The 20,477-nt window shown below is 39.4% G+C and overlaps 2 protein-coding genes across 2 annotated transcripts in view; one reads left to right on the forward strand and one right to left on the reverse strand.

Moving 5' to 3' along the window:
• The first annotated feature begins 4,917 nt into the window (after positions 1-4,917).
• On the forward strand, positions 4,918-10,653 carry LOC107695013 (kyphoscoliosis peptidase-like). Its single transcript, XM_016494774.1, has 7 exons — positions 4,918-5,017; positions 5,203-5,798; positions 6,084-6,198; positions 6,469-6,586; positions 6,657-6,848; positions 7,642-7,832; positions 9,285-10,653. Exons 1-7 carry the CDS (start codon positions 4,996-4,998, stop codon positions 10,610-10,612), a joined length of 2,562 nt encoding a protein of 853 aa, XP_016350260.1. The 5' UTR covers positions 4,918-4,995; the 3' UTR covers positions 10,613-10,653.
• A 6,362-nt stretch (positions 10,654-17,015) lies between these two features.
• Positions 17,016-20,477, reverse strand: part of LOC107695021 (uncharacterized protein C20orf194-like) — a 26,722-nt gene continuing 23,260 nt past the window's right edge. Inside the window, exons 33-37 of the mRNA XM_016494787.1 lie at positions 19,973-20,047; positions 18,933-19,108; positions 18,533-18,598; positions 18,336-18,429; positions 17,016-17,492 (exon numbers count right to left, since the gene is read on the reverse strand). Of these exons, the coding sequence (XP_016350273.1) occupies positions 17,386-17,492; positions 18,336-18,429; positions 18,533-18,598; positions 18,933-19,108; positions 19,973-20,047 (518 nt within the window). The 3' untranslated portion in view covers positions 17,016-17,385. The remainder of the gene's footprint in view (positions 17,493-18,335; positions 18,430-18,532; positions 18,599-18,932; positions 19,109-19,972; positions 20,048-20,477) is intronic.

Raw genomic sequence — 20,477 nt, forward strand, 5'->3', positions numbered from 1 at the left:
TTAGCAAATGGCTGCAATATAACAAAGAGTGAAAAATTTAAGGGGGTCTGAATACTTTCCGTACCCACTGTATATCCAAGTGAAATGGATTATCGCAAAAGAAAAGTGTAAGGCGGGACATACATCTATACTTCATTCGTTGATTGGATGGAGGCGGATCTGAATTTGAGCTTGATTGTGAGAAAGGGGCAGAGTTTAAGAGAACTAAATGATTGGAGAAGTCAGGTATACATCAACAGAGAGAAGTTTGTTGTTTCACTGGAAGATCCAGTTATGTCATTTTAATGAAGAATTACTAAGTCAATTAAAAAAATTAAACATATAGATGAATTGCGCACAATAAGATCATTAAGGTCCATTTACAAAAAAGATTAAGTGAATTTTAATTTCATGCTGACTTTAAACTGAAATATGAACCGAGAGACTGAGTTCACTTTTCATTCTCAGTGGATCTCAATCCGCTTTCCATTCACACTGGAACCCAGCCTATTAAAATATTATTATGCCCTACAAAATGATGTCAAAATGGTTATTGTCATAGGCCGAATTCAGTTGTCCGATTGTCATTTATTCAAAGTTTAAAATTCTTTCTTTAGTACAAGAATTAAGGTCGAGCCATGCAAACACCAGGTCTTTTGGGTTTGCTTCAAAGACACACACACACACACACACACACACACACTCACTCAAGAACACAGAGTTGTATTGTATCTCCAGGAAGAGCCAACAGTCAAACTGAGTGAACAACAAAGGGTGGAGCTTCCTTCCCCTGGACCCTCACCTAATGTAAGAAATGTATCAGTGAGACTATGTGTGTCTGTGTGAGTCCATGTGCACATGCTTGTGAGAGGGCATGCACGTGCATTCACATTGAGATTGGGATGAAGAAAACAATGAATTTATATCTTAATATCTTGACATGCTAGAACAAATCTGAAAGATGTTAAAATGGAGCAATCTTTAATACAGTCTGTCACAAGATCTATTGAATTCACAACCTAAGAATGATACAATAATGAAGTGCAACACAAATTGTTGTGAGTATTGTGAGTTACCTCACACTTGCAGTACTTCATCAGCTCCAAGGACAAGAGAATATGTGGGAGAAAGCATGTTATGTCTACACGTCTACTAAGGGCACTTTATAATTCAGTTTGAAATGGCACCACTGCTGTGGTGGATGCTGATTCTTGTGGGTGTGCAATGATGCTTTAAAAAGGGGCTTTCTAAATGTTTTGTATAGGTTAATAAACATGGTATCCTCTTTGATCAGACAGCCTGATAGCTTTTGACTTTGTGAGACTAACAGCTGAAAGACAGCAGAATAAAAAGATGAATCTTTATCCAGCCCTTCCTTCGCTCATTAACCTAGGAGTATGAGCCCAGGCAGCTTATGTGCAGCTCTATTGTATAGCAAGCTATTGGGACACTCATCCTTTCTTTATTGTGTCAGTCTTGATAGGGAACAGAAAATACAGCTTAATCATGAAGGTAATTATGCTGATACAAAATCATTGTTCATACACATTTTTCATTTAAATGTGTTAAGACATCCAGAATTATTTATGACTAAACTGTTCATCAAAAAAAAAAAAAAAAAAAACAGATGGTAAGATCAGATTTCTGAGTTTTGCAGAAATATCTTTTTAAGGAAAGACCTTCTGCAGTGCCTGTCCAAATAACTGCACATACAGCATATTAAGATGTATATTAACATATTTGTATTTTATTTAACATTATAATATAATTAATATATAATTATAAACAAACCCTATTAGGTTGGGCAGTAGTTATCTCTTTTGAAGTCTAACTTTGGCCTTGTGCTTGTCTCAAATAACAGGACTAGATAATGGGACTGTGGCAGTGATAATGAAGGCTAGTGTTTGGATTTTTGGAAAATGCTGTATCCCTTTAAAAAATTACCATGGTAAACATAACACAATACCATAGTTATAATCATTGAGATTTTACAGCAATATAAGTATGAATACAAAACATATATATGTGTTCATTCGATATTAATTTATTATGACCTTACAGTACAACTGTTGCAAATATATGGTTGCCATAAATTTTAAAAAGTTCCTCACCTTTCGATACAAACATCCTTACCTTCAGCAAAGCGGTTGACAGTCACTCCCCTCATGTATTTACAGTCTTTATCCGTCTTCATGATGCCTTTCAGTTTGGTACACCTTTTAATGTCTGAAGTTCAACTTCAGACATTAAATGTCATCCAGGGGAAGCTTTTCTGAGTTAGTTTATCTTTATATCCAGACGAACTAGTCAAGTTGTTCTCTTTTCTCCTGAGTGTGAAACACACACACACTGGCATATTAGCAGTGCGCGCGAGTGCCGCAGGTGTGCATGACAGCACGAGCGCAAGAAGTGCAGCACGCGAACAAAAGCTCGCGAATCTGGACCAATCACGCTCCAGCAAAACAGTGCTAATATATAGCTAATATATAATATATAAAAATAAATATCATTACTGTGTGAATTTTAGAGGGAAAAACAGTTTCCCGTCCTGTTTAAGAATATATTAATCGTGACATTAAATTAACAGCGGACTGATAACTGAAAGTTAAAACTGGTACGAGGGAACGGTTCCCCACTAGAGAGCGCGCAGAGAACGCGACACACGTGCTCTCTGTGCAATTTGGAGAGCCCTGCAGCAGTAAGATTTTTTCATTCTTTTTTCATTTTTTCTTAAATTGTGAGCGACTGTGAATTTAGGATTCTTTATTCAGTTCAGTTTTGAGAACTTTAGAAGAGAACAGTGTGTTACCAGTGTTGGGGGTAGCTAATGCATTACAAGTAACGCGAGTTACGTTTTTCAAGTAACTAGTAAAGTAACGCATTACTTTTTAATTTACAAGAAAATATCTGAGTTACTTTTCAAAAAAAGTAATGCCAGTTACCTTGTTTTCCCATTTATTGACTGACAAGTCTCCTGTCCCCAAACTGGGAGAAATCGGAGTTGTATGCGCTGTTTGACATGATGTTACTGTAGTTCTAGACTAAATGTGAATGTGCATTAATTCATCCCACTCACAAAAAAAACTGATTTAGTATTCATCAAAATGAATTAAAACAGTGAAATGCAAACTCAGAATATGACTCAAACCTGCAATAATTAAATATGTTAAATAACACAAATGTATCTAATCCCATTTTATTAACCAATGTCTTTGCTGCTAACCTTTGATGATCCAGTTCAACCATACTAATAAGCAAAAATGACTTTAGATAAACTAACAATTGAGCTTCATTGTTTTTTTTTTTATTGCTGGAGTGTTGAACCTTCTTCTCCTGCGTTCTACTGTACAGACGTGAATTTACTTTTCCTTCAGCCTGAGGTTTATTCATTACACTTTTTAGTGTAAAAGGGCTTTTACATTTGCTATAAACAGAACTTCTTATATTAAAAGCAATCAAGCCCTGCTCATATTTAAAAAGTAACGTGAAAGTAACGTAACACATTACTTTCCATAAAAAGTAACTAAGTACCGTAATTAGTTACTTTTTTATGGAGTAACGCAATATTGTAATGCATTACTTTTAAAAGTAACTTTCCCCAACACTGTGTGTTACAGTACTCAGCACTGCTGATCTTTGAGTATCAAAGCACTGGATCAATTTGTCTCTCTTATCTGATTCACCCAGGACAGTTCGTGGAGCCTCTGCTAATGAGTTGAATCAGGTGTAGTAGATAAGGGAGACATCCACAATGTGAAGTGCAGGTCGATGATTGAGAACCACTGGTCTTTTATGTTCTGTCGACATAAGATATAGATACACTCTTAAAAATAATACATCCAAAAGTGGGTTTTCACAGCGATGCCTTAGAAGAACCTTTCTGTGAACAGTTCTTAAAACAAATTTTCCTAGTGCAAAGAACATTTTAATAGTCTAAAGAATCTTCAACTACTGTAAAGAACATTTTGTGGAATGGAAAGGTTGCATGGATGGTAAAGGTTCTTTATGAACCCATAGAAGCCAATAAAGAATCTTTGTTTTTAATGTTGGAGAGTTGGAGACAGAACATACTATGCCTCATAAATGTTTCTTATGTATACTGCTCAAGGCTACTTTTGGGGCTTCTTTATTATCACATCTTGAGAAGGAGAAAGACCATCACCTCATGCCCTCATGTTATCTACAAGGCTGCATGTACATAGAAAAGTCTTCATGTTAACATGATGCAAACCAGAAACAGGAAAACTTATGCAAGTTTTATTCCAAAACCTGGAGGGGAGAACTTCATATATAAACAGACAACTGTAGTCATTGCTATTCTGGCACACTGCCGATGGGTAATTGGTCAGGGGTAATTCAGCCTGCTAGAGGGGGTATGTAAGAAGACCCTTGAGGGCCCGCGACAGACTGTCTGACATGGAGCCCGAGCCAATGAGGATGTTTTCAGAGGAAGGGTCTCTATGTATGGAAATAAAAACTGCTTTGTTTTTCTGCACATAGCGACAGTATCCACTAAGGTCAGCTACAATTTCCATATCAGTGATTTTATTTACAGAAGGACAGTAATTTGGAGAACGGGGTTAACCAGTTCAGGACTGGCACTGAAGGAGATGATGATTATTGATATTAATTATTGTTATGAATTTGTGTGTGCGTTCCTCCCACTTTATTTTTTTACCCTAAGCAGACTAAACATTCAAACAAAGTCTTTAATTCCCTTAACAAGGTCAAGATAAACTTGTTTATGCATGTTTGTTAGCTAATACATTTATCAGTTACCAAACACAACCTTCTTCACCCTCCGTGCCAACATCAAATGCCCTTCTTTCTCTCCCCCTCTCTTGTATCTTTGAGCTCATTGGCTGTCATGCTAAGTCCACGTGTATTTTTAGCACGCTATCCTTTCATAGGGGTGGACACAGGGAGGAAATAGATATATACAGACCCCTGCAATAGAACTCAAAATATAATATAAATCTGCTACTACTACCAACACTATTAGAAGTGACAGAAGGTATGAGTGTCACAACTGCAAAAGGTAAGATTTTCCATCTTATTGCATTTTAAATGTATTTTGGAGTGTTTTGAAACTAAGAAGAGATTGAAAGTTTGAAGTATGAACTATGTCAGATGTTGGTTTCTGAGTTTAAAGTGATATAACAAGCAGGATGACATACATTTTAGTTCAGATGTTTTCTTTTCCTCTCATCTGCACTGATGAAGCTCAAACTGATCAACAACCAATCACGACAGAAAACAGCAACCGAGGCCGCCAACCAGAAGAAGCTGTCACAGATTCAAACAGTGACACGCATAAACAAAACTTTGATTTGAAAGTTGAAAATGATGTGGTGAAATACAAACTTCAGAATGTATCTGAAAGCCAACAGACCAGCATGAAGGAGGAGAACAGCACTAAAATCTGTTTGACTATTAAAAGCCACCGAGGAGGTTCACCTTCAGTGGAGAAAAATGACCCAAAGCCATTAACCACTTTACCGATACAAGAAAATGTGGTTTCACATAAGGTATCGTTAGAGAACTATGAAGGGAAGATATGTGAGGAACAACGGCCGAGTACAAAGCGCCAACTGTCCGCTGAGAGCGTGGCGAAATCAGTGAGTGTAAGAAAGAGGAGCACTGTGAAAAAGAGCCAAGAGATTGTGAAACCCCTCTCAGTTGCCAGCCCTGGCACGCAGTCTGGGAGACCTTATCTACCTGCAGTCTCCTCCTCTCAGAGGAAACCCAGAAAATTGCTGTTCTCCAGCACTGATATTTTCAGCAAAGTAGACACATTCTCAATCCAAAAAGGAAGAGAGGTAACAGACAACACACAAACACACAAGTCTTTGTTTGTATGTTCTTACAAACCAGGTTTGTCTAATCGTGGTCCTGGAGGAGCAATGTTCTGCAGAGTTCGGCTCCTACTTGTCACAAAATAGCTGCCAGGTAGATTCTAGTGATCCTGAAGACTTTGGTTACCTGGGTTCAGGTGTGTTTAATTGGGACTGGAGCTAAATTCTGCAGGACAGTGGCCCTCCAAGAGCAAGATTGGACAGCCCTGTTATAAACAATAGATTTAGGCATGAACATGTGTTTTTCAGTTGAGGGAGCAGGAAGTATTTGATGCTCAGAAGATTGCTTGTGCAGTCACAGAGAGGGGAAGAAATGATGTGGAAAAACTCAGGGCCATATGGACCTGGCTATGTCATAATATTGGTAATTGCACACGCAAAAATGCATGCACTGTAAGAAGTGAAGTTGTGAATAAAACTTGTATGTTTTACAAGAAAATATTACGTCTTTCTACTTCAGATTGTCACAATTCAGTGCGTTACTTGTCATTTTTTGTAGTTGTTTGTGGAATTTACTAGCTGTTTTTGAGTGAAAATGTTTCTACACAATTTTTTTTAGTAAGTCAAAGGACTTTTAACGATTTTAGTGAATGTACTTCCTACGGCAAATTGTCTTGTGTGTTTGTGTGCTTAGAGTATGATTTGGAGGGATACCTTGGTCTTTCTCAGAAGATTTGCTCTTCTGATGAGGTCATCAGGACAGGAAAGGGTGTATGTAGTGGATACTCAGGCCTCTGTGTGGAAATGTGCAGGTAAATGGCCACAAGTATATAAATACACATGCCAGTAGAATGCGGCTCTGAACTTTCTCTCTTTCTCTAGGGAGGTGGGCATTGAGTGTGTGGAGGTGAGCGGGTACAGCAAAGGCGTTGGATACCAGGCCAGGCACAGTTCAGCTGAGAAGCGTTCCGATCATGAGTGGAATGCTGTCTTTGTGGGGGGTCAGTGGTGGCTGCTTGACGCTTGCTGGGGCGCTGGCACTGTGGATATGATACACAAAACATTTGTGAAGAGGTCAGGCTCCTCAAGAGTGTCAGTTATTCATATCATACAGTACACACATACTGCATACAATATACACACATATCATGAGTAGTTTTTACATACTACAACAAATACAATATACTTTGGTTGGGTTTCTGGGAAAAAATAAATCCCATGCATTCATTTATCCATTGTAGAGAAATTGTTTTTGTATTTAATTGATTCTGATGTCATTAATTGATGGTATATGCATCTGTTGAAGCCATCAGTTAGCATAATTTCTTATTAGCCAGTGAAGAATTACACTACCCATGAAGACAAATATCCAAGAATGAAAGAGCTGTGGAAAAACAAATTAAGACAACCGCCCATTCTAATGAAGCACTGTGAATGAGTCAAGTCAGTTTCCCAACACTCTTATTTATGAATATATAAAAGGAAAATGTATTGTTTTTTTACTTATAACTCATGACTATGAATCAACATTTATATTTTACTATCACGTTTCATTTGGTTACATCATTAGCAATGCTTCATGGGATAGTTAATTCCCCTCATAAATTACATTAAGTAGGCTACACAGCCTTATACATATCTTTTTCTGATTTACAAATACTTTCTTCAAACTCAAAGTTTGTTAAGTGATTCATCTCAGATCTGGTTGGTTTGGGTTAGCAGATATATGCAAATTTACAGTCTTCTGGGAAATTGGAATTCATACTGCACTCTTTGGAAAATCCACACTAAATGAAAATCCACACTGGAAATTAAAAATTCCACACTAAATATAAGGAAAATAAGTGGTGATGTCTGTCTGTTTCAGGTCTGATGACTTTTATTTCCTGACTGAACCTAGTGAGTTCATAAACTCACATTTCCCTGATGACAAGACCTGGCAACTTCTTACCACTCCCATCTCCATAGAAGAGTTTGAAACAAGACCCTTGAAGACCTCAGCATTTTATCAGTTTGGATTGACCCTGACACAACCCAAACAGTACAAAACAATCACAGGTATACATACACACACAAAACATACACTAGTGACACAACTGCACATATGCAAAATAGAATAATGCACAAACTCAAAAGGGAAGATTAGTGAAGCACACACAATGTCTGTCACACTGTAATGAGATAATAGGCTGCTGCTGGCATCATATGCAGGCAAGATTATTAAGTTAGTGTAAACATTAGTGGAACCACAAAGAAAGCTTAACAAAGCCTCTGCTGGTACCTATTGGGCAACGAATAGATGCATGCACACTGAAGCGAAATGCAGTGTCACTCCTGGAAAACACAGGGTCTTGAGATGAGTTTTTAAAGCTAAACTTCTTTAAAACTGAACACTCATGCATGAGACGCTGTAAACCGCAGCAAGACACCTCGCAAACACTTTGGTCTAATATGCCTACATTGAAAACCAATGAAAAGTATTGCAGTGCAATGCAGAAACAACTCACTGGGCTTTCTGGGACCCCTGTAAAGTATATTAGCACGGGCCCCCAGAAATCGTGATCGCGTTCCAGGGAGGGGCGGTACAAATTCCTTTCCTGTCCCATTGGGAGAAATCGTGATTTTGTCGGGCCCCTTTTCTGTGCTCATTTTTGGGCATTTGTTTGTGTAATCCACTGTTGACAGATGAAAAATAGCGAGCACTGATTTAGCACCCTACAAAAACGCTACAAATTCCTGCCACGCTCGAATGCGTTCTATATGGCTAAACAAAGAATCTGACAGCAGCCAATGGCTACATTTTATTTGACCATTAATGGAGAGTCGTGCTGTCACAGAGATCCACATAATATCCCAGGTATATCAGTAATATCTTAAAGTGAGTAGGATAAAAAAAAAAATAAAACATGAACACTGACACAGAAGCTAGGATAGGTGTGGTATGTGTCATTATTACATTATTATTATTACTATTGTTATTACATAATTATTATTATTAGTTGTATTATTACTGATATTACTGTTGCTGTCATCACAAGGTATTATTGTTATCATCACCATCTTTAGTATTATTATTATTATTATTATGCATGCTAGTACTACTTAAATACTACTACTATTATTCAGATTGTCATTGCTGTTTATTTTCATTGCTGTTTTTATCATTGCTGTTCTACTGCTGATTTTGTGTTTTGTGTTCACTGTATGTTGTATGTTTTGCACTCTCAATAAAATTTTTTTTTTTTTTAAGTGAGTAGGATCGGCCACTTCAGTGTGAAATTCTAATAAGCATGCATATTTTTTGTTTACTTCCACTAGAAGCCAAAAAAAAAAAGAAGGATTGTTATTACTGTCAACCATTGTAATTTCAGGAGTGGTCCTCCATGCATATATTTAAGGATTTGACTTCCTTATTTGCATGTTGTTGTCACTGCCAGAATTTTCCAGTGTGAACGTAGGCACAATATTACTGTAACATTTTGTAAATGTGTCAAAATTTGTTTTCCGCAGACGACGGGGAAGCAATTGTGTCCGTGAGCTCCTCTAGACTGTTGACCTTTTCGTATGAGATGAGGCAGCGGGATCCCCAGACAGGAGCTCTAAAGCAGCAGGAGGTTGACAGCTCCTGTGGTCTCATGTCAGTGACTCGTCAAGTGATGAAGTTGCGATTACTGCCCCCAGAGCCTGGGGCCTATGAAGTGAAGCTGTTCGCTCGGCGAGAGGGTGAACCTGGTGCTCTGCGGTGGATTTGCTCTCTTGAACTGGAGTGCCCCAGTATCCAGAAGAGGCAGGCCCTGCCTAGTAACCCCTACCTGAACTGGGGCCTAGCAGCAGGGGCATCGGCACTAGGTGTCAAGGGTTGCAGCGTCGCAGGAGAAGAGGCCATAGTGGTGGGTGAGGGTGGCGAGTGCAAGGTGATACTACACACATCACGACCTCTGATGATGGTGTGCGAGCTCTCGTACCATGAGCTTGACGCCACTGCGGCCAAGCGCTGCCTTGCATCGCAAATCACAGCAGAGCAGCTGGTGTGTAACGTCATGTGCCCGTACAAAGGATTTTACCGGCTGTCTATATTCGTGCAGGATTACAACAGTGGAAGTGGGACTTTTCAAAATGCCGGGAACTACCTGCTGCACTGTCAAAACCAAGGATTGAACCCAAACGCATTGTATCCTCCAGACTTGGGCCTGTGGTGTGGTCCTGGGGTGCGTACTCAAGAAGCCGGACTGTCCCATTTCAGCCACACAGGGGCGATAGTGAATGCACCCCAGGGCCAGTGCAACATTACCTTCCACTGCGCTTCACCAGACCTGCAAATACACGCGGCCCTCTGCACTGAGCTGCATGAGCAGGCTCATTTTCCTCTGTCCCGGTATGTACTCTTGACATTTACAGATACAAGTAAGGTAACCGTGAGTGTGCACGCACCCAGAGCGGGAGTCTATCGTCTAGGTATTTATGGACGCAAACCCCCTCAGCAGGACTACATGTCACTGTGTGACTTTATAATCAGGAGTGTGTGTGAAAAGCCCGGAGATCCGTTTCCATGTGTGTATTCAGCGTGGGGAAGAGGGTGTGTGCTGCTGGAGCCCCGCACAGGTGTGCTGGCTACCCAGAGTTCAGAGAGTTTTCGAGTGTGGGTACCAGGTGCGCAAAGAGTGTGTGTCGTGGGAGAGAAACGGACGGATCTGAAGATGAATAAGAGCAGAGTTTGGGAAGGTGAGGCTGTCACTGGAAATGCCACACAACTCAAGCTCGCTGCTGTCACTAAAGAAAGCAATGACATGCATGTTCTCATGACCTTTGATGTCCTTAACCCGAAGAATGAACAGTGAACAGAACAGACTTTTGTCTAGAGGACAAAAGGGCTACGTTCACACTGCAGTTCAATGTTGTTTACCAACACTGCAAAAAATAAATAAAATAACTTAATAATAATAATAATTTGTAGAGATATGAAAATATATTTAAGACAAAATAAATTAACAAGACAAACTTTGTAAAATAATTAGAGTACAAATCTTTCAATTTATTATTTTGAATTCAAAATATTAAGTTTAATTAGTTTTATGCCTGAAAGAAGAAAACAATGATGAATATGTTTGCATTAAATCATTAATCAAATGCAAATCAAATTAATCAAATGCATTAAACTGTACTTTCTATTCATCACAAAATCCTGGAAAACTTTTTTCTGATGAAATTAATTCTGAAGGATCTTGTGAGACTGAAAGCTGCAGTAATGGCAGCTGAAAATTAAGCTTTGCCTTTACATGAATAAATTAAAATTTAAAATATATTCAAATAGAAAAAAATAATTGTGTAATAACATTATATGTGTTGTGTAGTGTAATATTAATTTTAGTAGTGTAGTGTGTATCACATTTCAGCAGAACTGGAACTGGGCACTTTGTCTTGCAGTGTGAATGAAAAGAGGAGGAAAGAAAAGGACAAAAACATATGTAAGAAACATATCCAGGTCAAAGTGTGATAATATCCACTCATATTTTTGAAACAAGACGTTTCTTAATGACATTTATGTCACTGTATGTATGTGTGTGTACATGTGTGAGTGTTCTATTTGCTTGTTGACACGAAGAGTCCGTATCCTCAACTGTTCTTATGCACTGCAAGTATCAGGGACATAAAGTGACTACCAAATTAAAGGTCTCTCTGGCCTCAGTGTGTGTGCAACAGAAGGGAATATTACCGTCCATCCCACACATCAGTCCCTGGCAGTGATCAAAAGACAGAGATGACCAAACAACAGCCACATTCAATGTAGCCCAAACATGGTGCTGCATGATGCTAGCAATACCAACGTCATGGGTTTGATTCCCAGGGAATGCATGCATTGAAAAAAAAAAAGTTTTTACTCTAAACAAATGTTCATCCCACTTTTCAAATGCAGACAGATACATGATGCATGCAGCCAATGTCAAAATCTCTCTTAACTCCACTATGAGGAGTCATGGGAGACAAACAGACCTTAGTAAGGTTTACATGATGCAGTCATAACCAGTCAGTGCATCAGAAATGAAACCTTGAACTCGTCCCACTGGCCAGTGAGAAACAATGGCTGCTATGTGTGCAAAGAGTGGGTACCGTCTCCAGGGAGAGATGAAGGGAGCCTGATGTAAGTTAAAAGAAATGTGGGTATTGTATCTGCAAGAGGGTGAGCACATTGTTTAGACCCACTTTGTAGCCGAGTGCAGGTTGTATAAACAGCCGAGGATGGGCTGGGAAGCATGTGTAGATCCTTGGGGTGCGTTACAGTAGAGTCTCAATGGATCGAATACAAGTATTTTGGAAAGTGGGCTGGGCAGGGACCCAAAGTAAAGGCCAGGAAAAGGATGTGTGTGGTAGATTTGACACACAAAACAGTACTCGACTATATTACAGATACACATACTAAGTTATAAATAGCTTCTGTTGTTGCAGGCTGCTGAGATTAGTGCTTAAACTGGGCTTGGCATCCTAAAAGATGTTATCACCATGTGACAAATCCACTGCTGATTTGATAACCTTACACACACAAACACACTTCTCTTCCAGGCTGTTTCTGTCAGAAGACATTGTTTGCCTGCATTGTTTTACTGAGCAGACTACTGCGAATGACCGATAATAAAAATAACTCATCAACGGAAATAGCTTATAAATATTTTAATGTTATTTTGTCATAAATACAACATATATATCAGAAAAAAAGCATCAGTCACAGGAGAAAACACGAGTTACAGTAGTTTTGTGCAAACGACACTCAAATTTAGATTTTTCACATACTTTTGTTTAACCCCTTTAAACAAAAATATAACCAAAAACAAAAGTTATTTTTGAGAGTTTTGGCACTTTTCAAGTAGAACCATCTGAAATCTTGTTCAGTTACGAAGATATCAAAGTTATCATGAACTCCAAGCACTGGATATTCTGAAACTGAGGTAAAGACTGGGGAATCTATATGAATTCCACATTTTCCCTCTGGGTCAAAAAGGTCCAACGTTTCCCCAAAACTCCAATATAAGACCTTAGGGGTGCATGTTTAGCTTTGTGCAAATAACTTTTAGCTTATAATATCTATTTTTAGCTATTTCAATTTTCAGGCTTGTCCCCAGCCAACCAGCAGCAATTGGAAATAATTTAGCCCTTTAGCTTGTCCTAATTTTACTCTTGCCCCCGAAGCATTCATCCACAACATAATGCACTAAATGTAGGCCAGTTGTGATGGACGTTTGAAATAAAACTTCAATGCTGGTGTTGCCAACTCAACTAGATACCTGAGAACACAAGACACGTGCTGTCTGAATATTCATCCTCTGGTTAATTATTAAAAATGACCAGATTTAGGGGCTGGACAAGGTAAAACGTTTTGGTCAGGAACAAGCCTTCAGTGACCACTGAAAGTCAGAATATTTATCTAATAATAATAATAGGTTGCCACCAAAGACAATGTTAAAAAAAGTGCTTTTCTTTGAAAGTCTGACCTTTTAGAAAACCCAGGCCTGTTTGCATTCAGCAAAACAAAACGAAAAAGACTATCCCGCCTATCTGAATAGCATTGCAGCTGCAAATTTATGATTATTATTGACATATTCATGTCATAAATCTTTCCACCAAACTCTGTTTTATTCCTCTAACTTCAGCTCCACGAGCACAGCTGTGCGGGCCAGAGGGGGTTCACATAACATCAGGAACTGCCTCTGGAGGGCCTCACTAGGGTCCTCTATGATGAGGAGCAAAAGCCAGATTCATAGTGCTCATCTATGACCAAAAGTCTTCGAAAACCATTGGCCCAAATTTCTTGAGTTTTACACGGTGGCCCTCCAGTGCCTTTATGTTACTCAGTAGACCCTTACTGGCCCTTTACACTTGCATAGACAAACAACTCTTCATATCCTTTCACCAACACTGGCGCTTGGCTCTGCCAGGGGTGCCCCTGCTCTCTGCCAAGACTCTGCAGCGGCAGCCAAATATCTCTCACAGGAGAGAATCTGCTTCGCCTGAGGAATACCATCATCTGGCTCCAATTTAATTGATTTCACAGCATTAGAAAAATAGAATTTGCAAAGATAAACCACGTTTTTCCAATATGAAAAATAGATTGAACTCTTTCGATTTCTTTCTTGGTTGTTCCAGTTTGGTGAAAGGCATTTCAGTTAGCATAAATAGAACTTGATAAGACATCTTAACACATGCGGATAGTATGTGCTAAAAATGGCCTCTACTTTGAACTACACATTATATAAGTGTTACGTAGCCCTGTACCCTTTAAGGACAGCTGCTGTGTAGAATCCGACTAACAGCAACACCACCAGCTAAATGAGTGTGTGTGTGTGTGTCTCTGCGGCACATCGGAGATTGTGCTTCAGCACTCGTGAAGTGACTGCTTATCTCTGAGGCTCCGTCACCTATTAGCGAGTAGTCGGTTTCTCTTTGCTTGTCGGTTTAGCGCGGATCTACATCTCAGCAACGTCCTTTCAGAGTTTGTTCACAACAGGGTGGCCTTGAGTAAAACTGCACTTGCATACTGACAAGGTACAGAAGTGTCAAGAGACATAAAGGCAAAGTTATAAATCTCCAAAGGAACACTAAAAAGGCCCATAGCAACATTAGCACTATGTATCTCATAAATCTCCATAGTAACTCCGACAAAAGAGTGGCTTGGTGAAACAGCTGCTAACCACGTAGTGTAATAACACCGGTACAGTATATTGCATCACAGAGGAGACCAGCAGTGTCAGGGTTTCTTTGGAAGTGCTTTCCTTTGCTCCTTTAGTAGCGCCGTAATTGTTTCAAAACATTACTTTTAAGGCGTCTTGTAGACAAAAGGTCAAATGTGTGTATCTACACACAAGACCCTGCTGCTCTCCTGCTGTGTGTGATTAGTTGAAGTAAACATGCATAGAATGACACACACCCAAGATAGAGTTAAAATACGACCGTAATACAGAACGATACGGATCTAGCAAGTACAGGGGTGATATAAGCAAACTAATTCTGCTTCTGCCACACCTTTGTACCAGCACACGCTCAGCAAGCATGGGTTTAACACACCAAACCGATCCCACACATTAGAACCTCTAATAATAAACCCTCCATCATACCCTGATTCCCTAACCCTCCCAAAATGGGGTGACTTGAAGCACCGGCGTGTCAGTTAATCACTTCAGAATGGCTGAAAAGAAAACTGCAGCACATGAGAGATCCTCAGCCCTGATCCACACAGCGGGGGTCGATAGATTGACAAAGGCTGACTGAGGGCAGGTGCAGTGCACCTGCCTTTCCAGAAGCACACGGCTGGAAATGAGCCTTCCGTTTTATCACTTTCAGCCTCAATGATAAACTTCATTACGTTTCAGCTCAATATGTCTGCTAGGCACTGGAATTACAGTAGAACAAGCTTCACAGCATGTAGCTTCACCACTATAGTATGTACACTGCGGAGAGTGTAATGATCTGGGCTTCCCTTGTACCCTAAATATAAGCTTCGAATTTCTGCTCACCTTCTATTTTATAATAAAGAGAAAATATTTTTCTTTACAGGAATGTTTTGACACATCTGAGGCTTTAGCATTGCTGTTTTACACAACAGCGATTCAGCTTTCTCAGGGCGCTGGTACTATTTACAGTCATGGTATGTTGGGCAAAGGATCTCTCATTAGGCTGTGATATTTCTTCCTGGCTGTGAGCTAAATCCTCTCCATCCCTCAACAGCATGCCCCTGCTCTCTGCCAAGACTCTGCAGCGGCAGCCAAATATCTCTCACAGGAGAGAATCTGCTTCGCCTGAGGAATACCATCATCTGGCTCCAATTTAATTGATTTCACAGCATTAGAAAAATAGAATTTGCAAAGATAAACCACGTTTTTCCAATATGAAAAATAGATTGAACTCTTTCGATTTCTTTCTTGGTTGTTCCAGTTTGGTGAAAGGCATTTCAGTTAGCTTAAATAGAACTCTATATGACATCTTAACACATGCGGATAGTATGTGCTAAAAATGGCCTCTACTTTGAACTACACATTATATAAGTGTTATGTAGCCCTGTACCCATTAAGGACAGCTGCTGTGTAGAACCCAACTAATAGTGACACCACCAGCTAAATGAGCGGTGTGTGTGTGTGGGGCACATCGGTGATTGTGTTTCAGCACTCGTGAAGTGACTGCTTACCTCTGAGGCTCTGTCACCTATTAGGGAGTAGTCGGTTTGTCTTTGCTTGTCGGATCTACATCTCAGCAATGTCCTTTCAGAGTTTATTCACAACAGGGCGGCCTTGAGTAAAACTGCACTTGCATACTGACAAGGTACAGAAGTGTCAAGAGACATAAAGGCAAAGTTACCATATTAGAAATCTCTAAAGGAACACTAAAAAGGCCCATAGCAACATTAGCACTATGTATCTCATAAATCTCCATAGTAACTCCGACAAAAGAGTGGCTTGGTGAAACAGCTGCTAACCACGTAGTGTAATAACACCGGTACAGTATATTGCATCACAGAGGAGACCAGCAGTGTCAGGGTTTCTTTGGAAGTGCTTTCCTTTGCTCCTTTAGTAGCGCCGTAATTGTTTCAAAACATTACTTTTAAGGCGTCTTGTAGACAAAAGGTCAAATGTGTGTATCTACACACAAGACCCTGCTGCTCTCCTGCTGTGTGTGATTAGTTGAAGTAAACATGCATAGAATGACACACACCCAAGATAGAGTTAAAATACGACCGTAATACAGAACGATACGGATCTAGCAAGTACAGGGGTGATATAAGCAAACTAATTCTGCTTCTGCCACACCTTTGTACCAGCACACGCTCAGCAAGCATGGGTTTAACACACCAAACCGATCCCACACATTAGAACCTCTAATAATAAACCCTCCATCATACCCTGATTCCCTAACCCTCCCAAAATGGGGTGACTTGAAGCACCGGCGTGTCAGTTAATCACTTCAGAATGGCTGAAAAGAAAACTGCAGCACATGAGAGATCCTCAGCCCTGATCCACACAGCGGGGGTCGATAGATTGACAAAGGCTGACTGAGGGCAGGTGCAGTGCACCTGCCTTTCCAGAAGCACACGGCTGGAAATGAGCCTTCCGTTTGATCACTTTCAGCCTCAATGATAAACTTCATTACGTTTCAGCTCAATGTCTGCTAGGCACTGGAATTACAGTAGAACAAGCTTCACAGCATGTAGCTTCACCACTATAGTATGTACACTGCGGAGAGTGTAATGATCTGGGCTTCCCTTGTACCCTAAATATAAGCTTCGAATTTCTGCTCACCTTCTATTTTATAATAAAGAGAAAATATTTTTCTTTACAGGAATGTTTTGACACATCTGAGGCTTTAGCATTGCTGTTTTACACAACAGCGATTCAGCTTTCTCAGGGAGCTGGTACTATTTACAGTCATGGTATGTTGGGCAAAGGATCTCTCATTAGGCTGTGATATTTCTTCCTGGCTGTGAGCTAAATCCTCTCCATCCCTCAACAGCAAATCCCTCATTCTAACATATGAAATGGACGGTTTTGAGTGGGTAATTAGTGGACGTTAGTGATTGTAAAGTGACCCTCCCCTCCCTTTCCCCGGAAAGTGAATTTGTCAGATGAGGGGATTAGGGGTCGAAGAGGTCAGCGTGTGGCTGCAGGTCCACCTCTCTGTTGAAGCGCTCAATCTCCTTATTGGCCTCCTGCACGTATTCATCAATGAACTGATCCAACACTGAACACACACATGTAAGGAATCAATATATGGTAGACAACACAAGAATAACACAAACACATTGCTTCTGACAAACACACAGTAATGTTCAATACTGTCAATATTTGATATTAATTTGAATGCTGTTGATTACAACTGACAGTAATATTAAATGATGCCTCAGTGTGTATAAATGCATTTACAGTAATACACTTTTAATGAAAGCGTAGCCTGGCAAATGTGCTGCTTTTCAACACTCCTGATTAAACATTAAGCCTACTTATCGGATTAATAAAAGTAAACATCACGTTCCTGTTCGTTTATACACACATTGGGACGAGTTGAAATTATTGTCTGTGGTAATCAACAGGATGCTACTGTCGCAGTATACAGACATTAGGTAAAAAGTACACTACTGTTCAAAAGTCTGTGGTTGGTATGATTTTTAAATGCTTTTAATGGAAGTCTTTTATGCTCACTAAGGTTGCATGTATTTGATCAAAAATACAGTGAAACAGTAATACTGTGAAATACTGTTTCAATTTAAAACAACTGTATTATATTTTAATACGTAATTTATTCCTGAATTTTCAGCATTAACCATCTTCGATGTCACAAGATCTTTCCGAAATCATTCTAATATGGCAATTTGAACAGCATTTATTTGAAATAGAACTATTTTGAAACATTATCTTTACTGTCTCTTTTGATCAATTGAATGTATCCTTGATGAATAAAAGATAAAAGTTTTCATTTAAAAAAAAAAAAAAAATCTTACTGACCCCAAAAGTTTGAACAGTAGTGTAACCCAGAAAATTTCACCACCACGCCTGGTTAAAAAGTTATACTACAATTTAAAGATACGAGGATGGAAGTTTTGCTTTTCTCCAAAGAAACTGACAAAGTGATGACCGTTGTAGAAGTAACCAGGAGGGAGAGGATCAAGGTGTCTTTTCACCTAGTGACACATAAGATGAAAATATTTAAAGTGTTAGATCAACTATTTGCTTTGTTGCTAATTTAATGAAAAGATGAGTGAGCGCAATCGTGTCTATACTCACATGAATGTATCTGATCTCCTGTGGGGTGAGTGTCCTCTTATTCTTCTTGACTTTTTTTTCCACTTTCTGTGAAACACAAAAACACTGACATTTTTAAGCCCTGATCCTCAAATGATTATGATTTCATTAAAATGTCCTTCTCTTATATGTAGGAATCTGTGCTCACAGAAGCCTGCAGAATTGCATGTAGTTATAATTTGTTATATATAAGTTTAATTTGCATAAAATTGTTTATTAAGTATTTTGGGTTATATGATAATGCTTTCAGCTACCAATATGTTGTTGCCCTCAGCACACATTTTACTATACTTAAATCAATGTTTATTCCTCCCAAAAAATTAGGGAAGAAAATATGGAAGAAGTCTGCGGATTCCACCTGCTCCTACCTATGAGAATTTACCTGTTTGGCACAATGCCGAAGCCAGTCTTTTAGCCCCTCCTGGGTGAGCCCCACTCCGTGAAACAGTAGATAACAGTTGTTTGTTGTCCGTGGGCCATGGTGAGTTCCCTGATCAGGGGCAATGGTCACATTCCCACTGATAGAGTTACAGTTTACCACCATCTGTCTGTCATTGTCTACAGTGAAAACAGACACCGCATGCAGTCAGATACACACACACACACACACACACTTCACTGAGTCCAACATGCTGCACACTAATTTATCAAACATGTCATCAGACGGAGCTATGTCTAGCATGGCGTGCCAACAGCCATCCATCCATCCCATCAATCACTCCTCTGCAGTGCGGACTACGACTCTGCACTCTACAAACAAGCAAGAGTCAAACTTGAAAACAACTGATCACAATGCACTGAGTGTTACGAAAACGTTTTACAAAAAAATCAACTCACAGGGATCTGAAAACAAATCACACAACAAACCGAACATAGGCACCAAAAATCAAAAGATTTCTATGACAAAACAAAGATGATTCATGGTGACAACTAAGCATCACAGATGGTGTTCGGACCGTATGGGTCCTAAATGAACTACACTATCTTGCGTGCTTTAACTCAGGCTCTGTTAAATCACTCAGCTCTCTCCATTCTGTCAATCTGCCCACTCTCTCCATGCAACTACACCACAGATTCAAAGGAAAAGAGGAAAGTCAAAACCCTCCAAAAAAATGTGACTACAGGAGGAAACGACTGAGAAAAAATGAGTGAGAACAGATGTGTGCAGGCCACATCACTTTGAGGATTCAGAGGTGAGAGTCCTAACGTGTGGCGTTACCCCACAGGCCCCCTGCCTACTACTTCTCATAGAAAAATCACATTAACTACACAAACAAAACCAGAGCAAGAGACATCCTGGAATCAAACAATAACATTTATAGACAATCATAATTGATTTGTGACTATGTCACACTGTATTTCCCATAAAAAAACTCATATTAAGACAGATTTGGAGGAGGTTATGGAGACCGACTGCCCTACCAGAGAATAGCACTTTCCCACTGATGTGATAGATGTTTCCTGTGAAAGGACTGGGTTTGATAGAGGATTTCAAAACTAAGAAAAGAAAAGAGACAGAGACAGTAAGTTGTGTTGTCTTGTCTTTGATCACTTACTTTTGATACTTCCATTTTTAGCACATGGTTGTACAGCATCCTTACATATACTGTCAGCAATCACTTTATAATTAAACCCTCTTGAATATTTATCATTGATGATTAGGCCTCTCACAATTATTACATAACCACCTGATCACAATTATTTAATCGGATTGCTATTATTTAAAAAGACCTCAATCATCCTGCATGATAAATTACAATCACAAATTGGCATCAAAATAAAGTCATTTAAAAAAATATGCCATTAAATGCACATTTTGTGCCTCTTTTTAAAGCATTAATGCATTATGCAAAATTCAGATAATCTCAGGAGGTGTTCACATCTCACTGCAACTGACCCTATTTATTTTCTTCATCTTTAATTAAAA

Source organism: Sinocyclocheilus anshuiensis, unplaced genomic scaffold, assembly GCF_001515605.1.
Source record: "Sinocyclocheilus anshuiensis isolate Anshui unplaced genomic scaffold, SAMN03320099.WGS_v1.1 scaffold14, whole genome shotgun sequence".
In the NCBI taxonomy this organism is placed as follows: Eukaryota; Metazoa; Chordata; class Actinopteri; order Cypriniformes; family Cyprinidae; genus Sinocyclocheilus; species Sinocyclocheilus anshuiensis.